At 42.8% G+C, this 19,899-nt stretch overlaps 1 protein-coding gene across 2 annotated transcripts in view; it reads left to right on the plus strand.

Moving 5' to 3' along the window:
• The window catches only part of LOC124619829, a 1,389,509-nt gene that overhangs the window by 1,232,495 nt on the left and 137,115 nt on the right, over window positions 1-19,899 (plus strand). For both annotated transcript variants that reach the window (XM_047146446.1, XM_047146440.1), the window contains 3 exons: window positions 3,091-3,345; window positions 9,866-10,042; window positions 17,746-18,204. In XM_047146446.1, the coding sequence (XP_047002402.1) occupies window positions 3,091-3,345; window positions 9,866-10,042; window positions 17,746-18,204 (891 nt within the window). The remainder of the gene's footprint in view (window positions 1-3,090; window positions 3,346-9,865; window positions 10,043-17,745; window positions 18,205-19,899) is intronic.

The following is a 19,899-nucleotide window of genomic DNA, read 5'->3' on the forward strand; positions in this document are numbered from 1 at the left end:
TCAGGAGCGCTGTGAAAAACTCCCCATAGGAAACAGACGATTTCGTAGTTGTAAACGTTTGTTTTGTTGATTTGGCGATTTCGACAGATTGCTAATGAAGATACGTGTATAGAAATGTGCCTCAAAAGCACTTTTTGTTTCGTGTGCCATGAATTCCGAAATAAAGGGTTGATGCAAAACTTTTGTTGAAGTGTGTATACTGCGAGCTTTAGAGTCCTGTTATGCTTCCTTGTTGCACATCTGATGTTATCTTCGTTTCTGTGGAACATTCGCCGCTAAGTGTAATGTGCTGGATTCTGTTGGTCAAACCTTCCTCTAAGCAGTCGCCGGCCGGAGTGGCCGAGCGGTTAAAGGCGCTACAGTCTGGAACCGCACGACCACTACGGTCGCAGGTTCGAATCCTGCCTCGGGCATGGATGTGTGTGATGTCCTTAGGTTAGTTAGGTTTAAGTACTTCTAAGTTCTGGGGGACTTATGACCACAGCAGTTGAGTATCATAGTGCTCAGAGCCATTTTTTCTAAGCAGTCGCATATTTGCGAAGATACTCAGATGACTGAAAGTTGGTTAGTAGTACGCGTTGTGGTCCAGTGTCGGAAGCGTTTGGGAAATCGAAGAAGACGGGATCCGCCTGTTCACCTGCATCTATTGTTTACAAAATGTCGGGTATGAAGAAAGCAAGTTGTCTTTCATTTCTTTTTCTCGCCAGGAAACACTATGTTGCAACATGTCTCACACTGAGCTCTACTGGCATGTAAATGGTTTTTTGGTATATTTGTAAATTTGTAGTAAGGGTCTATGGGACCAAACTGCTGGGGTCATCAGTCCCTTGGCTTACACACTAATTGAACTAACTTAAACTAACTTACACTAAGGGCAACACACACACACACACACACACACACATGCCCGAGGGAGGATTCGAACCTCCGACGGAGGGAGCCGTGCGAACCGTGACAAGGCGCCCAAGGCCTCACGGCTACCTCTCGCCGCTGTAAGTGGTTATTAATGGGTGAATGGTTAGCTGGAAAGCGATTTGCAAACAGAAACTGGGGAGAAGTTAGTCACTATGGAACTCTGCAGTCTACTGTAGGTTTCGTGTGTCATAAAATTTTGTTGAATCGCCACCCAATTTAATTAAAATTGAGAAAATTTGATATGAGGTAAATTAATCACTGAATTAGTAAGCATAACTAACGTGTTAATATTAATAAAAAGATCCAAGTGAATATATAGAATGAAGACATGGGAACAATTTAAACACAAACAATAAATCAGATAAGTCAGAGGAAGTAGAAGCTTAAGCCTCAACAAAAAAAGAAAAAAAAAGATAATGAAAAGTCTACGAATATAAGGCATACATTCTGCGCTTCAGAAACGCCAGGTGGGATGTATTAAAAGTAATCTTACAAAAGAGGAGGGGTTTGTCTGAGAAACAGTCATCACAGTTTAACATAGTTAATTAAAATAAAACATCATATTAACAATTCACGAAGTAATTCTAAACTATCATCTGATGTCGCCGGTTATTTAATTAATTAACTCGCTTATAATATTGAGTGCTGAGGTACATTGCGGTGATAATCAGAAGGAAATCTAAGGCGCTCATGGGAAAAGTTCACAGGAACTTACGCTAATCACACACACAAAAACAGAGATAAAAAGAATTTGGACCATCACAATAAGTCAAAGACTCAGAAGTTCATCCCTGTCGCTATGATTCGATTATTGTGAACACTTTCCGACAAAGATATTTATCCGGATCACCACGAACATGAAACTAAGCTACACTGTCGTGAAACACCCACGAACGCCGTGAATATTCATGATCAAAGGAAAATTACTAAGACTCGACAAAACTTGAAGAACACACCGTATAGACACAAACATCAAAAGAACATCACGCGGAATTAAGAATAAAACTTATTCAAGATGGTACTGAAATTACACACGGTGAAATCACCACCACGTGGCATGAAAAATGCTACACAATCTTAAAATTGAAACGAAATCACACACACACACACACACACACACACACACACACACGAAAAACGTTCACATTTACATTCCATTTACAAGAGATGTCAGGTAATTGAATTTGAAGCATGTGCTGGATTAACGAACTTCCTACACCACTACACTGGCTATACAAAGCAAGGACCGGAAAATCTTACTAAATACAGAAAACATACTCGTAACTACCCTCTGAAAAATATAAGGATTCGACATCCGAACTTTAAAGTTGACTAGCAAATGAAACGTGTACATCAGAATAGCTACACATCATCACACATTAACACACTCACCAACGCCAAGTTGCTTTTGAGAGTACAGTCTTCATTCACCCAAGGTCGCGTCCCGAGTGCCGAGAGCACGACGAACTTCCCCGAGGTAGCCGGAAGAGACTAGAGGGGTCTGCCACCAACTGAACTATTGTCAAATGACTACCAAAAGAGTACAAATCTCTTTGCTTTGACTGAGAAAACTACGTTGGCTACACTGTTGCTACCACAGCAGACAGCCAGGTACTGTATTGCTACCATATAATAGACAATTTCAGCAACACTAATTGTGGCTAAGCCATGTCTCCGCAATATCCTTTCTTTCAGGAGTGCTACTTCTGCAAGGTTCGCAGGAGAGCTTCTGTAAAGTTTGGAAGGTAGGAGACGAGATACTGGCAGAAGTAAAGCTGTGAGTACCGGGCGTGAGTCGTGCTTCGGTAGCTCAGATGGTAGAGCACTTGCTCGCGAAAGGCAAAGGTCCCGAGTTCGAGTCTCGGTTGGGCACACAGTTTTAATCTGCCAGGAAGTTTCATATGAGCGCACACTCCGCTGCAGAGTGAAAATCTCATTCTACTAACTCACTCATTCACGCAGAGGATAAAGAGAGAAAGAAAATTTGGGAGCACAAGATGTGGGCAATGTACGTAGGATTAGGTGATTACTAGGAAAACAGGTACTTAAGTTTAATTGTGTACCAGTAAGTGGGGACAAACACGAAGTACAAAAGTAAATTACAGATGACTGAGAGTGACAGCACAAGTTGAATGGTGTGAGACGAATGTAAGAGAGACGCTTGGCGTGTTGCAGGTCCACCGCTCGGTGCGCGCGGTGCGCGTCACAGACACGAGCGACGTGCTCAAGCAGAGCGCTCGTCAGCCCGACGGCCGGCTCGTCACCGAGACGAGGGAGACGCGCGAGCGGGAGGAGGTGCGCGACGACGAAGCGCCGGACCCCGGTCACACCGGCGGCGAGCAGGAGAAGGAGGTGCGCCACGAGAGCTGCCAGAGGCACGCCAGGCTCAAGGACGAGCACGTCGTCGAGTACCTCGCCGACGGAGTCAAGGTCAGTGCACCCCGTACTGCGCGCGCACCGTAGCTCGGCACTGCGGGTGGGGGATGCTGGGAGCGCAGGACGAACCAATGCCGTCACTCCCAGCGGCTCCTACGCGAAATTCCAACTTTTTTTTTTTTTTTTTTTTTTTTTTTTTTTTGTCATCAGTCTACTGACTGGCTTGATGTGGCCCGCCACGAATTCCTTTCCTGTGCTAACCTCTTCATCTCAGAGTAGCACTTGCAACCTACGTCCTCAATTATTTGCTTGACGTATTCCAATCTCTGTCTTCCTCTACAGTTTTTGCCCTCTACAGCTCCCTCTAGTACCATGGAAGTCAGTCCCTCATGTCTTAGCAGATGTCCTATCATCCTGTCCCTTCTTCTTATCAGTGTTTTCCACATATTCCTTTCCTCTCCGATTCTGCGTAGAACCTCCTCATTCGTTACCTTATCAGTCCACCTAATTTTCAACATTCGTCTATAGCACCACATCTCAAATGCTTCGATTCTCTTCTGTTCCGGTTTTCCCACAGTCCATGTTTCACTACCATACAATGCTGTACTCCAGACGTACATCCTCAGAAATTTCTTCCTCAAATTAAGGCCGGTATTTGATATTAGTAGACTTCTCTTGGCCAGAAATGCCTTTTTTGCCATAGCGAGTCTGCTTTTGATGTCCTCCTTGCTCCGTCCGTCACTGGTTATTTTACTGCCTAGGTAGCAGAATTCCATAACTTCATTGACTTCGTGACCATCAATCCTGATGTTAAGTTTCTCGCTGTTCTCATTTCTACTACTTCTCATTACCTTCGTCTTTCTCCGATTTACTCTCAAACCATACTGTGTACTCATTAGACTGCTCATTCCGTTCAGCAGATCATTTAATTCTTCTTCACTTTCACTCAGGATAGCAATGTCATCAGCGAATCGTATCATTGATATCCTTTCACCTTGTATTTTAATTCCACTCCTGAACCTTTCTTTTATTTCCATCATTGCTTCCTCGATGTACAGATTGAAGAGCAGGGGCGAAAGGCTGTTGTTTGTCATGATGCTTCTAGGACTGGATTGGAAAGTTTTACATCTCGTGAAGTTTTGGCATTTCGTACTATACATTTGTCCGAAATTATTGTTATTAATGAAGGTTCTTATTTAGTACCTTATGGTTCATTGTCTCTTAATTGTAGGTCTAGGCGTAAGATTAATTCCGACGAAAAAATTTATATTTGGTCAAAAATAAGTGGTACATCTAATATGGAAGATTGTAAATTTGTTGGTGATTGTATGGTCTATTATCATTAATAAAAACTACACATTGATCTTGCCAAAAGCCGAGAAGCGATCTTATTCTTTTGTAGCACCACACCTCACTCAGTATCCTGCTCCCCTGGGCCCCCCTCAGTGGCCTCTCACAGTAGAGAGCAGCCTTGTCTTACACCCTTCTTAATACGAGCACTTCGTTCTTGATCGTCCACTCTTATTATTCCCTCTTGGTTGTTGTACATATTGTATATGACCCGTCTCTCCCTATAGCTTACCCCTACTTTTTTCAGAATCTCGAACAGCTTGCACCATTTTATATTGTCGAACTCTTTTTCTAGGTCGACAAATCCTATGAAAGTGTCTTGATTTTTCTTTAGCCTTGCTTCCATTATTAGCCGTAACGTCAGAATTGCCGCTCTCGTCCCTTTACTTTTCCTAAAGCCAAACTGATCGTCACCTAGCGCATTCTCAATTTTCTTTTCCATTCTTCTGTATATTATTCTCGTAAGCAGCTTCGATGCATGAGCTGTTAAGCTGATTGTGCGATAATTCTCGCACTTGTCAGCTCTTGCCGTCTTCGGAATTGTGTGGATGATGCTTTTCCGAAAGTCAGATGGTATGTCGTCAGACTCATATATTCTACACACCAACGTGAATAGTCGTTTTGTTGCCACTTCCCCCAATGATTTTAGAAATTCTGATGGAATGTTATCTATCCCTTCTGCCTTATTTGACCGTAAGTCCTCCAAAGCTCTTTTAAATTCCGATTCTAATACTGGATCCCCTATCTCTTCTAAAGCGACTCCTGTTTCTTCTTCTATCACATCAGACAAATCTTCACCCTCATAGAGGTTTTTCATGTATTCTTTCCACCTATCTGCTCTCTCCTCTGCATTTAGCAGTGGAATTCCCGTTGCACTCTTAATGTTACCACCGTTGCTTTTATGTCACCAAAGGTTGTTTTGACTTTCCTGTATGCTGAGTCTGTCCTTCCGACAATCATATCTTTTTCGATGTCTTCTCATTTTTCCTGCAGCCATTTCGTCTTACCTTCCCTGCACTTGCCATTTATTTCATTCCTCAGCGACTTGTATTTCTGTATTCCTGATTTTCCCGGAACATGTTTGTACTTCCTCCTTTCATCAATCAACTGAAGTATTTCTTCTGTTACCCATGGTTTCTTCGCAGCTACCTTCTTTGTGCCTATGTTTTCCTTCCCAACTTCTGTGATGGCCCTTTTTAGAGATGTCTATTCCTCTTCAACTGTACTGCCTACTGCGCTATTCCTTATTGCTGTATCTATAGCGTTAGAGAACTTCAAACGTATCTCGTCATTCCTTAGTACTTCCGTATCCCACTTCTTTACGTATTGATTCTTCCTGACTAATGTCTTGAACTTCAGCCTACTCTTCATCATTACTATATTGTGATCTGAGTCTATATCTGCTGCTGGGTACGCCTTACAATCCAGTATCTGATTTCGGAATCTCTGTCTGACCATGATGTAATCTAATTGAAATCTTCCCGTATCTCCCGGCCTTTTCCAAGTATACCTCCTCCTCTTGTGATTCTTGAACAGGGTATTCGCTATTACTAGCTGAAACTTGTTGCAGAACTCAATTAGTCTTTCTCCTCTTTCATTCCTTGTCCAAAGCCCGTATTCTCCTGTAACCTTTTCTTCTACTCCTTCCCCTACAACTGCATTCCAGTCGCCCATGACTATTAGATTTTCGTCCCCCTTTACATACTGCATTACCCTTTCAATATCCTCATACACTTTCTCTATCTGTTCATCTTCAGCTTGCGACGTCGGCATGTATACCTGAACTATCGTTGTCGGTGTTGGTCTGCTGTCGATTTTGATTAGAACAACCCGGTCATTGAACTGTTCACAATAACACACCCTCTGCCCTACCTTCCTATTCATAACGAATCCTACACCTGTTATACCGTTTTTTGCTGCTGTTGATATTACCCGATACTCATCTGACGAGAAATCCTTGTCTTCCTTCCACTTCACTTCACTGACCCCTACTATATCTAGATTGAGCCTTTGCATTTCCATTTTCAGATATTCTAGTTTCCCTACCACGTTCAAGCTTCTGACATTCCACGCCCCGACTCGTAGAGCGTTATCCTTTCGTTGATTATTCACTCTTTTTCTCATGGTAACCTCCCCCTTGGCAGTCCCCTCCCGGAGATCCGAATGGGGGACTATTCCGGAATCTTTTGCCAATGGAGAGATCATCATGACACTTCTTCAATTACAGGCCACATTTCCTGTGGATACACGTTACGTGTCTTTAATGCAGTGGTTTCCATTGCCTTCTGCATCCTCATGTCGTTGATCATTGCTGATTCTTCCGCCTTTAGGGGCAATTTCCTACCCCTAGGACAAGAGAGTGCCCTGAACCTCTATCCGCTCCTCCGCCCTCTTCGACAAGGCCGTTGGCAGAATGGGGCTGACTTCTTATGCCGGAAGTCTTCGGCCGCCAATGCTGATTATTTATCAAAATTTAGGCAGTGGCGGGAATCTTTTTTTTTTTTTTTGTAACCATATATATTTATTTAAATATTTTAACAACGATACATTTAAAAAAAAGACATTTTATTCTATTAATCTATTATCCTAGTGATGGTTAATATTATTGTCATTTTATATGTTTTCGTTTTTCTCTTATTGTTTGTTCCTTAAACCCTTTTACATGGCCATTTGTCGTCTTTTTTTTGAGGGGGGTAGACATTGCAGGACAGGCATAACAGTTTATATTTGGCATCGTTGCATTGATTTGAGTTTATGTTTCTGTATGTGATGCACTTGTGATGACACAGGCACATTGTGTATCCTGGTTTGATCTCTTCCTCTAGTTACACTGTTTAGTGGGACAGTATGAAGGACCGTCACCATGATAGGTGGAGCAGAAGTGGAAGAAACTTTTTTTTTTTTACATATACTACAGAATATACCTAATTGAAGAAGAGAGAAAATTTTGTCATATTACATAAGAGAAGCAGAAATGATAGTGTGAGTAATCAATAGAATTTTATAGGCACAAAGTAAAGGAAATCAAAATATCTAATAATAATGAGTATTTGGCACTTTCCACTAAGGAGCACTTTGTGTCACTGATTCCACTAGGAAGAAACACTTTATACTACTATACTTCACTATTTGATGCGAGAAGAGAAAGCTCTTTATCTTTTGTGTTGCACTTGTTCGCTATCACCGCACACGTTATTCTTGTGGTGAGTGTGGTGAGGTGGCTGGTGGCGGTGCTGAGGGTCACAGGCTGGGGAGGACTCTGGCGATCGCTGTTTGCAGTGGAATCTGCAGGAAGTTTTTGAAGTTCTCGTGGTATCGCCTGTGCTGCTGGGCCGTCTTGTTCTCCTCCCAGAGGTCCATCAGGAAGGCCAGCCGGTCGGTCTGCCTCCGCGCTACGATGGCGTGTGCCGTCATGGCGAGGATTCAGAGAGTCGCCAGTCGCTTGGGTCGTGGAAATGGGTTGCAGTCTGGGGCGGTGATTGCTTCCACTGTGATGCTTCCCGGCGCCGTTCTGTTGATGTGGGCCACCATCTGCTGGCACGCTTCCCAGATGTTGATGGCATTCCCGCACGTGAATCGGTGTTCGAGGGTGTCAGTCATGCCACATACGTCACACTTGTCACTTGCGACGAGTTTTATCTCCGCCAGTCTTTGGTTGGTTGGTACCGTTCTGTTAATTATTTTGTACCATGTCTCCTTCGCATGTTTAGGTAGCACGTTTTCTGAGACGTTCCCCCATATTTGTTTCCAATTGTATTGCGGGAGTTTTTGTTCAATTTTGTTTTTTGCCGGCTTCCCCCTGAGGGCCCAGTATATTCTCTTGGCTGTTCTGTGGCTGGGGTTCGCCACGGTGTCCAGAACGTAACTTTTGTTGGCGTAGTGCAGCCTGACGTGTCGCATTCTGCAGGGAATGTGTCTCGTGTCGACCGGCGCTTCTTGTTATGCGGGCTTGTATCTTCCAATTATCTTGGCTGTGACGCTGTCAGGGTTTTTGTCCTGGATGGCGAGCGTTCGTTTCAGTAGAAGGGCTGCACATTTGGTCTTTATATCAACTAGACCTAGTCCCCCTTCTTTTGTTGGCAGCGAGCACGTTGCTTGCGCCACTTTGAATATATTTCGACGCCACAACAGGTAGTACACTGCGCTCGTTAGTGCTCGCGCAATTTCTGTCGAACCCGGGACCGAAGATGTTTTTGATTATGAATCAAAGACGCTACCCGTAGACCACAGGTACATACAGTGCTCATATTGCGCTCACTGTCTTATAACAGTACTTTTTATTTTTATCATGCTAATCTTTACTTCAGAGTAAAATAGAGAACACAAAACTTTCATCTAAATACACGTCATTAATGTTAAATTTATATATATAGTTAAGGCTCACCGGCCATTTGACCATCTTCTTCTGTGCGGACGCACAAACAGTGCCCGAACTCTTACGGGAATCGTCAAAAAGCCGCGAGTAATGGGTATAATGGGCAGGGGCACTATGAATGTAGTGCGGGACCATAATTTGGGAATGTGGGTCTCACCGGGCGGGGGGGGGGGGGGGGGGGGGCGTGCCAGAGATAAGTCCCTGCAGTCGCACTATCCTCTATGTCCACAGTGGCTCAGATGGATAGAGCAGGGGTCTACAAACTTTTTAGTACGCTGGCCGCATTGACTCCTCCACGAAGTCACAAGGGCCAAGATATACCTAGTGGGATTAAAGCACCCTAGCACTCCATGATCACCGTAATGTAAGGCTAAAGAAAAGGTGAAATCGCAAAAATCTAAGGTTGTGAGAATAGCCAGCACTGAAACGAACTACGATTTTTATTTAATTGCCGGCTGGAGTGGCCGTGTGGTTCTAGGCGCTACAGTCTGGAGCCGAGCGACCGCTCCGGTCGCAGGTTCGAATCCTGCCTCGGGCATGGGTGTGTGTGATGTCCTTAGGTTAGTTAGGTTTAATTAGTTCTAAGTTCTAGGCGACTGATGACCTCAGACGTTAAGTCGTATAGTGCTCAGAGCCATTTTTTTATTTAATTACATAATTTTGATTGGTGGACGTACCTGACCGAAATTCTGGCGTATTTTATTCTGGCGAATTTCACCGACAAAAAAGTATGTCACTGCACATTCTTCACGAAAGCGTCCTCCAAAGTCAACGGAATCTCAAAATCATTTTTAGCAACTAGAGAGTTGAGCAATTGTCGGCTGGGACTAACGTTTGACGTGTTTGCAGATCGGCGAGGAGATGCGGTACGTGTCCGAGGAGGCGGAGGGCTCCCGCGAGGGCGGCGCCGAGCCCGCAGACCTGGAGTGGGACAGCCTCAGCACGAGGGTGCGGCGCATGCGCAGGGCGGCCGCCCCCGCAGACCGCAAGGACGCGCTCACCAAGAGGCCGCTAGACTTCGACCAGGTAAGCGCCGTATTTCTGTATTTTGTTGTGGCGTTTCGTTTTGAACGACCATCTAGTCGTCTCTTTTCTCACACTTTGTGCCGTCTGTATTTTAGAAACGATATGACGCAAATAATCGTAGTGAGCGAAGTGCACCTTTTTAGGGGTCGTTCCTCAGTCTGTGAAAAAAAAAAAAAAAAAAAAAAAAAAAACGGAACACTTAAGAGGATTGCTTTGCTGTCTGTCTGTTTGTTCGACTGTTAAGAACCCATTTTCTCAGGAACAAATAGACGTATGAAGTTCAAGTTTAGGTCACATATTAAGGTCTACAGTCCCTTGGCAGCGTAAAAATTTTAAGCGTCTACGTCAATGCAGCCCATTTATGTCACATATTTTGGCACTCGAAAACTCGCTCGTCGAAACCTGTAGGGTGGTTTCCGTTGACGAAGAATCATTAAATTTGCCAAGAAGCAACCTTTCACACTACAAGTAAAGGAAAAACTCCGAAAATCGTTAATTTTTAGTTATATAACACGAAAAAAAGAAATTTTTGCCGTCTGTCTACGCATCTTTTACGACCCTTTTTTTCTGGAACAAGTTGACGTATAAAGTTTAAATTTGTGTCATATATTAAAGTTTATGGTCCCTTAAAGGCGTAAAAACTGTAAGCTTCTGCGCCAATGCAGTCAAGAGATGCAGACATTTTTGTCACATATTTTGATACTCGCAAACTCACTCATTGAAACCTGTAGGGTAATTCTCATTGACTACAATCATTAAATTCTGGAGGAAGCAAGGTTCCATTGTACAAGTAAAGCAAAACAATCTGAAACTTGTTAAATTGTAACTACATCACATAAAAAATATCTTTTGCATTTGAACATGCTTTACATTCATCATCCGTCAAAAGTTTAACAGACGAACATTACTGCATACATATATAAAATGAAAATTATAGTCATATTTTAGTGAGTAAATAAAAAATGCTCTATTAAATATTCTCTCTCTACATGTACAAATCAAAGTCCCCTGCCACGCGGGATTAGCCGAGCGGTCTAAGGCGCTGTAGTCACGCACTGTGCGGCTGGTCCTGGCGGAGGTTCGAGTCCTCCCTCGGGCATGGGTGTGTGTTTGTCCTCAGGATAATTTAGGTTAAGTAGTGTGTAAGCTTAGGGACTGATGACCTTAGCAGTTAAGTCCGATAAGATTTCACACCCATTTGAACATTGTTTTCAAAGCCCCCTGATCGCATATATATATATATATATATATATATATATATATATATACTTACTTACTTACTTACTTATCGCGAATGGACCCAGAAGGATCACGCAAAGCTTTCTGACGTCGTTTCTTCCGTACTTCATTCATTCGTTCTCCATGTTTTCTTTTTCTTTCTTCTGTCCATTTTGTTCCTGGTCTCTTTAGTGCTTCCTTCTCCGACAATACAATCCACTTTTCCACCTTATTTCTAAAAGTTTTTCTATCTTCGACATCTTTAAGTTCAATATTTGCTTTTTGTAAATCTAATTTTACTTGGCTAATCCATGGTGTTGTTGATTTGACTTTTTCTATGTAAGTGAGAATTCTGTTGGTGAGTCGTGTGGGGGGAAGTCTAGTGACATGTCCATAAAATTTTAATCTTCGCCTTCTTATGTCTGCTGCCAGGTTTGATATAGTTTCTGTGGTTCTTCTTGATTGTATCCGGTATCCTTCTTCTGTTAATTTTGGACCTAAAATCTTTCTCATAATTTTGCGTTCTTCTTTTAGTATTTTTTCTAAATCACATTTTGTGTGGAGTGTGAGCGTTTCACTGGCATATAGTGCTGCTGGCTTAATTACTGCGCAGTAGTGTCTGATTTTTGTGTTCGAGGAGATGCATTTTTTATTGTATATTTCATGTGTCATACCATATACTCTCTTCATTTTCTGTTGTCTGATCTTCTGTGCAACTTTCTCTCCTCCGGTTGGCTCCAAAATTTCACCTAGGTATTTAAAATGTTTTACTCTATTTATTTTTCCATATTTTGTGTTCAAACTGTGTATATGGAATTTCGTACAGAAAAATTCTGTCTTTTGAAACGAAATTTGTAAACCTACTTTATCCGCGCATTCCTTAAGGATCTCTATTTGTTTGGTGGCGATTTCTTCATCATCTGCAAGTATGGCCAAGTCGTCCGCGAATGCTAAACAAGATATCTCCACGTTGTCTTTGGTTCTACCAAGATGGATTGGTTTCCAGTAGGATTGATTTTTTAATTCTTTTTCCCATTCCTTAATGACTATATCCAGGACTATATTAAACAGAAGTGGAGATAGCCCGTCACCTTGACGTACTCCAGTTTTTATGAGAAAAGGTTCAGAGATTTCTCCCCTGAATTTAACTTTAGATACAGTGTCTGTTATATATATATATATATATATATATATATATATATATATATATATATATATATATATATAGTCTGTGGAACTATTGTAGAAGTATTGATAGTACGTAATTACGATTGTACTGAGCCCTGAACACTTACTGCGAGAGTCTTACTTGCACTTGGCCAATTCTTTTTATGTCATCGGTCTGCTGAATGATTTAATACAGCCTGCCATGATTCCTCTACCGTACTAACGTCTTCATCTCAGAGTAGCTCTTACACCCTACCTCCTGCTTTATTTGTTGGACATATTTCAATCTCATTCTTCCTTTACGGTTTTCATCCTATACAGCCCCATCTAGCACAATGGACGTTGTGCCCTGATGTCCCATTACCCAGGGTCTCCTTCTTGTCAATGTTTTTTATATACAGGATGAGCCATACGTCAGCTTCAAAAATACGTTGGTGCAACAATACTAAAAAAATTAAAATACAATTTATTCTCCACACAGAAACATGTAGTATTCAATGAACCTACAAAAGATGCTCATAGTGGTTTCCATTCTTTCTAAGCAAACATTGCATCTTTTCAACACTCACTCACAAATTTTAATTTAGTCGCAGATGTTTCTGAACTGTAGGTTTTTAAATTCAGATTGGTTTGTTTACTTTTAAATGTCAAAATCACCAATATTGACAGAAAAAACATCATTTTAGTGTACTCTAGACTGAGAAATCCACGCGTGTGGTATCTGGGGATCGTGAAGGCCAATCAGTAGTACACCATCTGCCAATACATTCACCGAAGTATTCATTTGGAAAGTCTCTAACAACAACTATAATGCGGGCGAGCTCCTTCTTGTTGCCGTATCTGCTTTTCCTTAACTGGCTGCAGATTTTCAGAAAGTGAACATTTTATTGTTCTAATAAAACTTCTTGAAGAATATCTAGGTAATTTACATTTAACTGGCTGCAGATTTTCAGAAAGTGAACATTTTATTGTTCTAATAAAACTTCTTGAAAAATATCTAGGTAATTTACAGATCTGCACTACCGATAAAAAAAATTAGGCTAGACTATCCCATGGCTGAAAATCTCTGCCCATACACTTACGCCGCGAGAATTTAATTCTTCTCTTCATCGCCACATGAGGTTTCGTAGAATCCCAGTAAACTGCCTGTTCACTCTGCCATTCACCTTAAAAGCCGCTTAGTCGCTCCAAAGAACGCTTTAGTAAGATTTGGCGTTGGCGTCTTGTCAGATTGCGTACAACGCACAGAATTCCATACACCTCTCCATACCATCTTCATATAGGATTCGAAATAGAGTAGACCTATACAGTCTCAATTTCAGGTTTTTCTGAAACCTTTCTGGACTTGTTCTTGATAATCCATATCCCTTGGGCGCTTTTCTTTGAGTTTTAGAACGTTACGCGCCAACATAAAGATCCTCTTCTTTAGGTACAGACTTTGGAGTACTTGAACGAGGAAGCTCCGCTAGCGATCCGGTCTCATTAGATCTTAAATTTAATTTGCGATTCCCTTATCGAGATGGAGCTTGGATGTTTGGAAAACATTCCACAAACAAATTACAAAAGTCACTGTAATTATGACCGTGTTTTCAAAACAGATACTCGCTTTCTTGTAGTTAACATTCTGTTCATTGTTTCTCACATAACAATAAACAACAAAAACCTCAAACTGCTAAAATCAACTGACTTATGGGCACTAAACACTAGTTAAGTTCACAACTGGCTGCTACTATTCTTGGCAAAATGAAGCTTAAGGATTGCTAGTGGCAAGTGACTTATGGGCCACGCTACATTTCTTTCCTTACCGATTCTGCAGAGAACTATCTCATTCCTTATCTTGTCAGTCCACCTGATTTTCAATATTCTTCTGTAGCACCATATCTCAAACGCATCGATTTTCCTCTTTTCCAGTTTCCTACAACCTATGATTCACTTTTATACAATGCTTTCCTCCAAATGTAATTTCTCAGAAATGTTTTCTCAAATTGAGAGCGCGGCTCCCCATGTCGGAGGTTCGAGTCCTCCCTCAGGTGTAGGTGTGTGTGTTGTCCTTAACGTAAGTTAGTTTAAGTTAGATTAAGTAGTGTGTAAGCTTGGGGACCGATGACCTCAGCAGTCTGGTCGCATAAGACCTTACAGCAAAAAATTCAAATTAAGACCGTTGTTTGATATTAGTTGACTTCTTTTGACCAAGAATGGCATGTTTGTCTGTGTTAGTTTGCCTCTTACGTCCTCCTTGCTTCCAAGCTAGCAGAATTCGTTCACTTCGTCTACTATGTGGTTCCCAGTTTTTCTGCTACTCTTTCTGCTCTTCCTTCGATTCATTCTCTTGCCACAGTGTATGTTCATTCAGGGGCCATTGTGTTCAACATATCCTGTAATTGTTCCCCATTTTCACTGGCCATAGCAGTGTCACTAGCGAAACTTATCATTGACATCCTTCCACCCTGAATTTTAATTCCGTTCCTGAATATTTATTTTCGTCATTGCTTCTTCGTATTTAGACTGGAAAGTAGGGACAAAAGACCTATACTTCTTTCTTACATTCTTTTTAATTCGAGTACTTCGTTTTTGCTCTTCCATTTTCCCCTCTTTAGTCTCATACGTATTGAATATCACGCGCCTTCCTATAGCTGATACATATCGGCCTGAAAAATTCAAAAAGGTTGCACCATTTTTCACTGTCGAACGTTCTTCCATTCCGACAAATCCTGAAAAGGTTTCTTGATATTTCGTAAGTCTTGGTTCAAATAACAAGCGCAACGTCAGGGCTGCCTCTCTGGTGGCTTTACTTTTCCTAAAGCTAAACAGTTCGGCATCTAACACATCCTCAATTTCCTTTCCATTCTTCTGTATATTGTTCTCCTCAGCAACTTCAGTGCATGAGATGGCTGTGCGATAGTTCTCACACTTATCTGTCCTTGTTATCTTGGAAGTGTGTAGTGATATTTTTCCGCAATTGCGATAGTATGGCTCCAGTCTCATAGATTTTACATTCCAACTTGAATATTCGTTTGGTGGTCACTTCTCCCAATAATTCTAGAAATTAATTTTGGTTTATTTTAACGCAAGTACTTTTTAAACCTCTATTAAACTCCACAATTTCGTAATCAGACAAGTACTTCTTCCACCTATGCGTTCTCTCCTCCGCGTTTAATAGTGGGATTCCTCCTGCACTCTTAATATTGACGCCTTTGCTTTTGATTTCCCAGGAGTTTGTTTTTACTTTTCTATACGCTTAATCAGTCCTTACATCGAACAGTTCTTTTAAGATTGGGCTTTGCAATTGACTAGTGTGATACACTTTACATACGACAGAGAAAAGAATTTGCCTGAAATGTTTTTGCGTTCGTAATTATGATTTATATATATGGTCTGCCTCTAGGGATTGATATCGTTGTATTTACATTGCATCTCTGTTGTTACTGTTAATATAACCACATGTATAACATGTTTGTATAAAGTAAAGAAAAATTGTAACAAATAGCAATATGAAGCACATATTGGGTTCTACTACCTGTAAGTACAAGTTGCTCACGCATAATTTATGCAGGAGTACCATGTACTTTATCACCTTCAGTTGGCCTGCTCCTGTGAAAAGGCGCCCGTGTTCTGCATTAGTACCACGTATGTAAACTAAGTAAGAGGCTAGTGGTGAGGACCATCACAACGTGTTGCGGTACAACAAACAAGTAACCAGTAAAGAAAACTATCTTATTTATATTACTGTGTACGGATTGTAAGGTCCTCCTCTTACATCCTCTCACTGGGTAAAACTCTGATTCTCCTCCTGACGTGCGGGATGCATAGTGAGCGACCTCACAAACTGTAAATAATGGCAGGATTCTGTTTTGCCAGTTTCTGGAAAGATCTTTAACGCTAGCAGGTTAACAAAGAAGTCGTCAAACACGGATAAAAGACTACGTTTACTTTATCAGTTCAGCCTCACTTTCGTAAAACATCCATAGTGACAGTTATTCTTTAAGGACCACGTTCCACAAACATGTTGACAGCTGCACGCGTAATACAAACTATACTAGAAGTTTCTAAGCAATGAACACGTCAGACCAGCGCGGCCTGCTACGAGACGCGGACAACTTCCCAGGCACGTGTCCAAACAGCGACTCTCTCACAGATACTCCTATCCAATACTCGTTGCACGCTGGCGTGCGTCAAATCAGGCCCCTTGTTGAGGCCAGAAAAGAACAGTAACGCAGTCATAAAGTTACAAAACAGTAAATAATATAAAAAACCTATATCTCACATATATAGGTACATCATGGAACAAACTGAAGTAAAATTTGGAAGTGTGAAATAAATTAATTACATAGGGTGGTCAAACAAGGTTGGTCCGGAAAATATTTCACGCACCTTAAAATAGGCAACCCAGACTACATACCTGCTCTGGAAGTGCATGATGCAAGTTGGGTTCCCTATGTTAAGGTGTGCCGCGCGTATATATATATATATATATATATATATATATATATATATATATATATATATATATATAGGCTGTTACAAAAAGGTACGGCCAAACTTTCAGGAAACATTCCTCACACACAAATAAAGAAAAAATCTTATGTGGACATGTGTCCGGAAACACTTAATTTCCATGTTAGAGCTCATTTTAGTTTCGTCAGTATATACTGTACTTCCTCGATTCACCGCCATGATTTCATACGGGATACTCTACCTGTGCTGCTAGAACATGTGCCTTTACAAGTACAACACAACATGTGGTTCATGCACGATGGAGCTCGTGCACATTTCAGTCGAAGTGTTCGTACGCTTCTCAACAACAGATTCGGTGACCGATGGATTGGTAGAGGCGGAAAAATTCCATGGCCTCCACGCTCTCCTGACCTCAACCCTCTTGACTTTCATTTATGGGGGCATTTAAAAGCTCTTATCTACGCAACCCCAGTACCAAATGTAGAGACTCTTCGTGCTCGTATTGTGGACGGCTGTGATACAATACACCATTCTCCAGGGCTGCTTCAGCGCATCAGGGATTCCATGCGACGGAGGGTGGATGCATGTATCCTCGCTAACGGAGGACATTTTGAACATTTCCTGTAACAAAGTGTTTGAAGTCACGCCGGTACGTTCTGTTGCTGTGTGTTTCCATTCCATGATTAATATGATTTGAAGAGTAGTAATAAAATGAGCTCTAACATGGAAAGTTAGCGTTTCCCGACACGTGTCCACATAACGTATTTTCTTTCTTTGTGTGTGAGGAATGTTTCCTTATATACATCACAAGATGTAGCTAGCAGGCACCAGACAGTAACACGGTGTGGTGACGTCATGTGCAGGAGGAGGAGACGCGCAAGGCGGAGACGTCCAAATGGCTGGAGCACCACTTCGGCAGCGAGTCGCGCTCCTCCAAGGGCTCGCTGGACGACGAGGAGGCGGCGGCGCCGGCCACCAACACGAGCTTCATCAACGTGACGATGAAGTCGCGGCCCCTGGCGGGCCACGGCCGCAGCCGCTCCCCGGCGCAGCCCGCCCCGGGCCGCGGCTACGTCGCCACCGTCAACTCGTCGGCGCGCGTCTTCGTGTCGTCGCCGGAGCCCGAGGAGCACGCCCCCGTCGCCCCCGCCGCCGCCGCCGCCGCCGCCTCCGTGCCGCCACCGGTGTCGCCGCCGTCCAGCAACGGCGCCTCCGCTGGCGGCTTCTTCCGCGGCGTCAGCGAGTGGTCGGAGCGCCGGAAGGCGGCCCCGCAGCCCACCGTGGTCGTCAGCACCAGCCACGCGCCGCCCCAGAGGGTGCAGGTGCGTCTCTCTGCTATTTTTTTCCTTTATTGTTATTTTAAGCACCTGTACATCAGGCGGGCTGGCAGCAGCATCCTATGCTGCTCTTCAGTCTCAGGATTTACAATGAAAAATAGTAAAAAGACACACACCGAACACAAAAAACACGAAGCCGTTCACACTCGACGAAAACCACACTAAAAACTGTCGGCAAGACGCACAAACACTGACGATTTCGACGGGACATGTGAACGTTGGAGCGTGACGGCGAACACTAAACACAAACACGATGGCACACACACGAGAAACTGGTGGCGATGATCTCCCGCGCGCGAATGTCCACGTAGCGTGTGCGAGTCCGGGGACCTGCCAAGAGGGTAGAAGGGGGAGGGCGAGGGAGAGGGGTGAGCAAAGATGCCAATGACAGAGGAGATGGTAGGAGGACTGGAGGAATGGGGGTAGGGGAGGCCCGGGGGAGGAGTGGGAGAAAGGGAGGAGGGAGGGAAGGGGGAGAGAAGGGAGAGAGGGTGCCCAAAGGAAACAAACACGGGAAGAGGGAGGGAGGATCGAAGTTGGTATGAGGGGTAGATGGAGGGGAGGAGGGCATCATCAGGGAGGGGGAGCTGGCGGAAGCCACCGGGGGAGAGGGTGTGGAGAGTGGAGAGATGGAGAGCAGGTAGGGCGTGGAAGTACAGGTGCGGCAGCGGACAGGGGCGGGAGAGGATGGGAGAGACCGGTGAGTGAGGAGGATCGAGTTTATGGTAGGTGTAGAGGATCCTCTCTCTGCAAAGCTACCAGCTAGTTTCTTCCGTCTGATGGAACTACCCAGTCACACGACCCACAGACCATAGGTTCACTCATGTTTTGGGCGCACACCGTCACTTGACCTGGTGGGTGCCCTCCCTTTATTAGATAATATACAGGGTGGTCCATTGATAGTACCCAGGCCAAATATCTCACGAAATAAGCATCAAACGAAAAAACTACAAAGAACCAAACTCGTCTAGCTTCAAGGGCGAAACAAGATGGCGCTATAGTTGGCCCGCTAGATGGCGCCGCCATAGGTCACACGGATATCAACTGCATTTTTTAAAATAGGAACCCCCATTTTTTAACACATATTCGTGTAGTACGTAAAGAAATATGAATGTTTTAGTTTGACCACCTAGGAATAACATGTTTGTTATAACGCATTATACATAAAAAGTATTTTGGCATATAAAACCTGTATTCAACTGTGCACTCAACATATGCAATAATTAATCATTCTTGAAAGGTTCTTTTTAGATGTAACATGTTTGTTATAGCACATATCTTAACAGAGCATTTTGAGAATGATTAATTATTACTTTTGTGGAATGCACACATAAATATATCTTTCAGGACCCAGGGACTGGGAATGAAACTGATAGTCAAAATAAATAAATATATCTGTGTATTAAAATGCAGTTTTTATTGTCGAATTATTTTCTAGGCCGAGAAACTCAGTGAAAGTGTCTCGATTCTGATTAAGTCTCGGTTTCATTACCAAGGATAATAATGACACTAGCTTATATAAAATATTCTCGGACGCCTTTCCGCTAGTTCTGAATAAAACCTCCAGCTTTCGACAGTTATTACCATCGTCTTCATCAGGAGCAAGTCAAGAACAATAAAAGCAGGCGATAAAATCGGTGACTTAAATGGTAAAACGGCGGCAAATCGTGGAGCTTAAAA

Source organism: Schistocerca americana, chromosome 1, assembly GCF_021461395.2.
Source record: "Schistocerca americana isolate TAMUIC-IGC-003095 chromosome 1, iqSchAmer2.1, whole genome shotgun sequence".
Classification (NCBI taxonomy): Eukaryota; Metazoa; Arthropoda; class Insecta; order Orthoptera; family Acrididae; genus Schistocerca; species Schistocerca americana.